The sequence below is a fragment of the Ctenopharyngodon idella genome, chromosome 3, assembly GCF_019924925.1.
Source record: "Ctenopharyngodon idella isolate HZGC_01 chromosome 3, HZGC01, whole genome shotgun sequence".
Taxonomy (NCBI): Eukaryota; Metazoa; Chordata; class Actinopteri; order Cypriniformes; family Xenocyprididae; genus Ctenopharyngodon; species Ctenopharyngodon idella.
The window spans coordinates 30,857,759-30,865,258 of NC_067222.1; the positions used below are offsets into that span (position 1 = coordinate 30,857,759).

The 7,500-nt window shown below is 39.3% G+C and overlaps 1 protein-coding gene across 18 annotated transcripts in view; it reads right to left on the minus strand.

Moving 5' to 3' along the window:
- Positions 1-7,500, minus strand: part of cacna1aa (calcium channel, voltage-dependent, P/Q type, alpha 1A subunit, a) — a 110,857-nt gene that overhangs the window by 68,169 nt on the left and 35,188 nt on the right. For all 18 annotated transcript variants that reach the window (XR_007929289.1, XR_007929290.1, XM_051888506.1 and 15 more), the window contains exons 4-9: positions 7,325-7,416; positions 5,735-5,887; positions 5,428-5,615; positions 2,331-2,434; positions 399-514; positions 99-155 (exon numbers count right to left, since the gene is read on the minus strand). Coding sequence is in view for 16 of the 18 variants with exons in the window: in XM_051888506.1 (XP_051744466.1) it covers positions 99-155; positions 399-514; positions 2,331-2,434; positions 5,428-5,615; positions 5,735-5,887; positions 7,325-7,416 (710 nt within the window). In the remaining 2 variants the exon portion in view is untranslated. The remainder of the gene's footprint in view (positions 1-98; positions 156-398; positions 515-2,330; positions 2,435-5,427; positions 5,616-5,734; positions 5,888-7,324; positions 7,417-7,500) is intronic.

A 7,500-nucleotide genomic window follows, 5' to 3' on the forward strand; every position in this document is an offset into this window, starting at 1 on the left:
CCTTTACAATGGGAAATCAACACCTAGTCCCAGTGAGGGAGCAAAGAGAGGAGGAGAGGGGGATGAAAAGGAAGAAAGGATGGAGTTCACGTAAATACCGTCAAAGGGCATCCGGTCATCTGGGTCATTGTCCTCGTCAGCTAGAATCACCTCTTCTATTCATAAAAAAAAGAAAAGAAAAAGAGATTCAAATCAAACCACTGCAAAAGTCACGAAAATGGGGACAATTTGTAGTGCGTAAAAGATGCCTGATGAAACATTTTGTACGTTATCAGCACGTTCCAAGACTGAGAGGTCCACGTGTAAAGACGTCCATATCAAAAGATACAAGCTGCTATCTGTATTCTTAGCTTTAGCTTCTCTCTGGAGTATTTAATGGCTCTTTCTACGGCATTTACCTGCTTTGCAGATCCACTCCAGATATCCGTTCAGCTCTCTCTCTATCTGCTGCTGACGCTTCAGCTTAAGAAACTCGCTCCTGTTCTCCACTCGCTCCCTTTCTTTGGCAAACTCTCTGTATCACATACATACACATGCATGCAAACAAATGCTCATCAACAGATGAACACAAAATGCACATACAACCTAGTTAAATACAGATACACTGGACAATTTTGGCCATCATCAGAATCACTGGATAACTGCCTTCTTGGTTGATTAACTATGGAGGCCTGCACATGACAAAAAGCAAGATATCACGGCCACAAATTAAAGGATTAGTTCACTTTAAAATGAAAATTACCCCAAGCTTTACTCACCCTCAAGCCATCCTAGGTGTATATGACTTTCTTCTTTCTGATGAACACGATCGGAGTTATATTAATAAATATCCTGATTCCTGACGCATCCAAGCTTTATAATAGCAGTGAACGGGACCAACGAGTATGAAGGCAGGAACACACCAAGCCAACGCCGACGAACTAGTGGCGACGAAAGCAGACTGCGGGGTTGGCTCACGTCGGCAGTGTCTGTGTCCAAAGTTGCCCTGACACACCAAACCGACGCTTGACACCCGACGGCCAAGTAGCACGTCATTCTGCGCCTGCACAAGATGAAATGCATTTCCGTACCAGCAGGTGGCAGTAGCTGAACGGCCAATCAGAATGATCAGATGGCCCGACGGACGGACGAGCTCCGACGCCGATTCAACATTTCGAATCGGCCGAAAAAAGCCGACGAGGACCAACTTCAGCCGACGGTGCAGAACACACTGAGAAAACTTAGTCGGCCGACGAACAAAAACTACCCGACGGCCAATCGTCGGCTTGGTGTGTTCCGGCCTTGAAGCTGAAGAAAGTGCTTCCATCCATCATAAATGCTTCCAGACCACCTTCCGAATTCAATTTAGGAAGAAAGTGTAACTGACGTCACGTTTCTCGTAAGTTAAATACGGAAGGCGGTCTGGCGGAAGCTAGATACTTTATAACTTGTTAAAGATGGATATTTTTCTTACACAAAGGCATCACTTTACTTCAGAAGGCCTTTATTAACCCCCCGGAGCCGTGTGGAGTACGTTTATGATGGATGGATGCACTGCCATTATAAAGCTTGGATGCATCAGAATATTTATTAATATAACTCCGATATTGTTCATCAGAAAGAAGAAAGTAAAGCTTGGGCTAATTTTCATTTGAAAGTGAACTAATCCTTTAAGAACTTGTTCCCACAACTTAATTAATGCCCTCATTTCAGTTAAAATGTGGCCATGTTGTACTAATTTGTAGCCACAATCTAACTAAATTAAAACGAGGGTACACATTAATAAGTTGTGGGGACGAATTCTCTGTGATGAACATCTTTTTAGACATCATTTTAAGCTTCTTTCTGATGTCCTTCTGATGTTTTTAAATATTTTCGAGTGAACTTTTAGTAAAGAATGTGCAAAATAAATATTGTAATTCATCTATGTACATCTGATTAATTAAACTATTAAGCAATGTTGAGGCAACACTAAATTCTGGGATTCAAAATGTAATTTAAAACAAAATAAACATTTATTAAGAAAAATCTCAGATTCAGCACTAGGTCACTAATAAAATAAGCAAATTTGTGACATGTGAACTCGTCTGTACAATAGATCAGTTTTCACTTTTGGTGATGTTGGGACACCCTGCACCCTAGATATCTGCCTCTGCATAGGCTATTAAATAATGAACAATGAATTTAATGCATAATATCCACAAACTGCATATTTTCATAAACAATCCACAAAAATATCATAAACACTTAAATTCACTAGCAAATTAGACAATGCACCTGAAAAAAGAAAGAAAAAAAATTATACAGCTGATTTTAAGAAGAGTTCACACTCCCTGAGATATGTTTCTTACCCTGACAGCACACCCAGCACAAGATTGAGCATGAAGAAGGAGCCGATGATGATGAGGGGGATGAAGTACATCCAGTTCCATGCACTCCCTGAAGCATCATTGCTCTGTGACGGCATAAAACAGCCCAGTCAGTACAATGAGGCACATATCCAAACATTTTTTCTCTCTCCAGCTGAGAGTACAGTTTATTCATCTGGTTTTCTTTGCATTTGCCTTCCCAAGACTCTCTACAGCTCTCTTCCAATGGTGTCAAGTAGGAAGGCATCAGATTGTTTGTAATTTTTTTTATTTAGTATTTTTTATAGGGAGAGGGGATGTTAAAATCTGACCCTGCTTACAGAGGATGAGAACATCTATGACAGTACCGTGGCAGATCCTAGGACACCACGTACCATGCGATGTGCAACCTGAGAGTAGCAACCATCTGGCTGGGGCTGCTTCATCTGTGGTACGCACAGCTGGGTGCTCGGCACCGCTGCACCCTGCCACTGCAGAGAGGAACAAATGGGCAGCCATCTTGTATGGCATTGCTCCACTGGCTGCCTCTAGGGAAGTAGCACAGGCTACAAAAGCCCAGATTGAAACAGCCCACATGCGCTGCTTTAGGAAAAACGCAGATGATGTTACAATATCTGCACAATTTGATTTTGGAGCATTTCAAGAGCACACTTTTTGTTTTAAAGGGATAGTTCACCCAGAAATGAAAATTGTTTCATCATTCATCTAGTCTCACGTAGGACAGAAGGTCTGGCAGCTTTCATTGGCCAAGGACCGCCCAAGAGAACATCTGACCGACATGTAAAACAACCAATCAGAGTTGTTTTGTTCCACGTTCCACGACTATTTTGAATTGTCTACACAATTGCAGGCTGATCCTTCAGATTCTTACAGCCGTCATATTATATTATATAAAGGCCATAAAGTAGACATTGTCATAATTCATCAACTTGAGTTCATTAGCAATCGTTTGGCATACATCTGCGCTTTTCGTTGATTGAGAATCACTTTGAAGCAGTCTGAAGCATTGTTGCGCGAGCCTGTAGAAGTGTAGGCGCCGCCTTGTGACTTTGCAACATGCAAAGTCACAAGGCGTAGGGCGTAGGGCCAGGGGAGATTTTCCACTAGTTAATCGATCGCGGATGGTTTCATTATCTTGGGCGGATACAAAAGTATAAGAGGATAAAAATAATAAAAGCGTAAATGTGTCTCCAAATATACTTGGGCGGCCGCTAATAAACCTGGGCGGCCCGCCCAAGTAAAGTCTATGTGTGGGAAGCACTGATATGACTTGCACATTATATTTCAAGTCTTCTAAAGCCTACAATAGCTGTGTTTGAGAGAAAGACTAAAATTTAAAACATTATCCACTGAAAATATTACTTGACAGTTAATTTGCTTTCAATAAATGGGAAAAAAAAGCAGCTTGGACATTCTGCTAAATATCTCCTTTTGCGTTCCGAAAAAGAAAGAAGTCATATGGGTTTGGAACGGGATGAGTAAATGAAGTAAACTACAGTAGCTATTCCTTCAAAGATATTTTAAAATAGCTCAATTATTAACCAGCTGAAGCTGCCGAGATCTTCGTATTTTATTTTCATTTACATATATTACATTTTTGCATTTAGCAGACACTTTTATCCAAAGCGACTTACAAAAGAGGAACAGAAGCAATTAGTTAAAGAGTCAATAATATTTGTAATATACAATGCCATTTGACATAGTTATGAACCATAGTCTTCCTCCCTGTCCCTTTTTCTGTCTCCTTTAATCTGCCCCACTTCTTTTTCGTCCACTCCATGTCTGAGAGCTCTGAAAGCCCCAGTATGTACTGCAGCTTTTTTGCAATTAAATTTTCATAGGTTTCTTTCTCAGCAGCTGTAAGAATAACTTCAGTTGAGCAGGGTGTGTTATATATAGAGCCCTGTTCACCGGAGAGAGGAGGAAAACAGGAGGAAGGAAAAAGCTGGGGCAAGTAGAAATCGGGGTATAGAGACGGCGAGACGCAGAGTAATGAAAGAAGGAAACAAGGATAAAAATACAGTAAGACCAAATAAGAGATGATGACATCTGATTGGGCTGTGCAGAATTGCAAGCCTTAGTCACCACCTTCAGACTTATTTCTCATTGCCAAGATCATTTTTAAAATAAACCTTTAGTTCTTCAGGTAAATCTGCTGTTGATTTGTGGGAAGTATTGGCGTGGCATTGAGATTAAACTGGTCCCTGAGGTAAACATTAGTATGTGGAAATCTTGAACATCACTGCCATATTTTCTGTCGCAGAGGGCGGCTGAACTCACCTCACCAGAAACAGCTCTGTCTGTTCAGAGTGGACAGGCTGGCCACAAGCGATAAGACTATAAATGCACTGCACCGCCTCTGACTCTATAGGCAAGATTTTGCTTACTGTATGTCTGCGAGTGAAAGGTACAGGGAATGTGGATTAGGTGGGGCTATTCAGTACCTAAGATTGGTTACTTTTTGATAATCCTGAAGTAGAAGAAATCAGTAATCCTCTACACTAAGGATTAATCAAAACCAAAATGATACAGGATGTCCAGGTGAAAAGGTGAGGCCCTCCAATTTCAACCCCATCTGAGACAAAAGTACAGTGTTTTCTGCCCTTCATGCACTAAGAATGCTGTGCTGCTATATATATATATACATATATATACACCAAGGATCCATTAAATTGTTCAAAAGTGACAGTAAAGACTTTTACGTTGTTACAAAAAAAAAAAAAAAAAAGTTCATCAAATAATCCTGAAAGAAAAATATCACAGTTTACACAAAAATACTGAGCAGCACAACAGTTTTCAAGGTTGATAATAAGAAATGTTTCTTGATCAGTGATGAGTGATTTCTGAAGGATCATGTGACACTGAAGACTGGAGTAATGATGATCACAGAAACAAAAACGTACCTTTATCCTCATTAAAAATGACTTATTCCTAAAATAAAATTTTGATCACCTTCAATATGAACACAGATTTTAACATTGCAAATAAAACTAAATCTTCTTTTAAAGGTATTTTTAAGCATAGGTCAAAAATCCAAAAATGAAATGAGGAACCTCTGTGGCGCTGCATTGCGACTCACATAGTATAGCAGGTCAGTCCAGCCCTCCATGGTGATGCATTGGAAGACCGTGAGCACGGCAAACAGGATGTTGTCAAACTGGGTAATACCGTAGTTAGGTCCTAGCCAGTACTTTTTACATACTGTTCCATTAGGACAGATCCGAGCAGGAGCCTCAGGCCCGCATGGAAACTCCTCTCGGATTTCATCTAACAGAAAAAAAAGGGTGTAAGAAAGAGAAACGTGATTTTTTCATAATTAATTAAATTGTTCTACCTCTGATATAGTGACAGTTTTGGAGATCATGGAATGTCACAAAGAGACCTACCAGTGACTTTGTCAAAGCAAGTAGTGTGAAATTTGCCCATGTAGAACTCTAGACCAATGATGGCGAACATGAGGATGGCAAAGAATAGCAGCAGACCGATCTGCAGCAGAGGGATCATGGCTTTCATAATGGACTTGAGAACAACCTGCAAGCCTGGAGAAAGAGAACAAGCATATTGACATTGCCAGAGATTTTAGTGTTTGTTTTTTGCAGCATAAAATTGGATTACAAAAATTCACAGCTTGTAATATGGCACAAAGTGTATTATAATGTAAGCTGTGCATCATCATACTTCAAATATACTGAATCAGCATATAAAAGCAATTCTTATAAACTGTATATATTTAAGTCTTCTCAGATCATGCGATAGTTTCATCTGAGGAATATGACGAAATTTAACTTCCCCTACACCAAGCTCTCAAATCACATTTGCGGTTGCATTTTTAAACACATCAAATTGATCATGTGACATGCAAGAATCAATGCCATTTGTCTTCAGCAGGGTTTCTGCAGGTTTTATGAAGGTAATTTTAAGACTTTTTTAAAGACCTTTTTAAGACTAAGTAAAAAAAATAATTAAGGAATGAATCGAAGGGAACACAATATGTCAATATGTTCTCTAAATCAGGGGTGTCCAAACTCGATCCTGGAGGGCCACCGTCCTGCGGAGTTTAGCTCTAACTTGCCTCAACACACCTGTCTGAAAGTTTCTAGTATGCCTAATTAGACCTTGATTAGCTGGTTCAGGTGTGTTTAATTGGGGTTGGAGCTAAACTCTGCAGGATGGTGGCCCTCCAGGACCGAGTTTGGACACCCCTCTCTAAATGTAAATGTCTAGGAAGAAACACAATTAGTTGGATTAACAACACTGCATGGTTTAAAAATACAACTTCCAACAGATATCGATTACTTTTTAATTCATTTTACAAAAAAGCTCGTTGTGACTTGTTCTGCTTCCAACCATTAAAATAGGTTAATATCTTTTACTGTACCTTCTGATCACACTGCACAAAAGTGACGTGTTTTTGTCTTGTTTTCCAGTCCAAATGTCTAAAGATTCAAGATGCATTTACTGGAGATACAAAATGACAATGTGAAGTCTTGTTTCTGTAAAACTGATCAAAATGATGTTTATGATTAAAACAAGAACAAATATCTGCCAATGGGCTCAGAAAAAAATCCACTTAATTCAAATGGAAGTTTTGATAACTCATTGACAGATATATGTTCTTGTCCTAAGCATAAACTCACTTAATTTTGTATAATTTTTCAAGACTTCATTTGCATTTCAACTAAATGTACTGTATCTTGATTTAAATATATATATATATATTTTTTTGCATTGCATTGCATTGCATTGCATTGCATGCAACATTCATGACATGACTAATTTCTCCTCTTTAAGACCTTTTTAAGACCATAATTTGTGTAAGGGTGATTTTTTTAAAACCCTGCTTCAGTGACCAAGTGCGATGCATCCAATGAAGGCTTTTTCTTTTTCTTTTTGGAGCTTAGCAGTACAAATCACATCCACTTTCATTGTATGGAAAGTATATATATAGAATGAATTGCAACAAATATGTTACTCACTTGGAATCCCAGACACAAGTTTGAGAGGTCTTAACACTCGAACAGCACGCAGCGTTCTCAGGTCAAAGTCAGAACCCACTGTTGACAGAATTCTGGAGAGAAATACAGAAAACAACGATAAAGGACCAAGACAAGACAAAGTAAGTCGAGGTTTAACCTGGGATATTGTGGTAAAC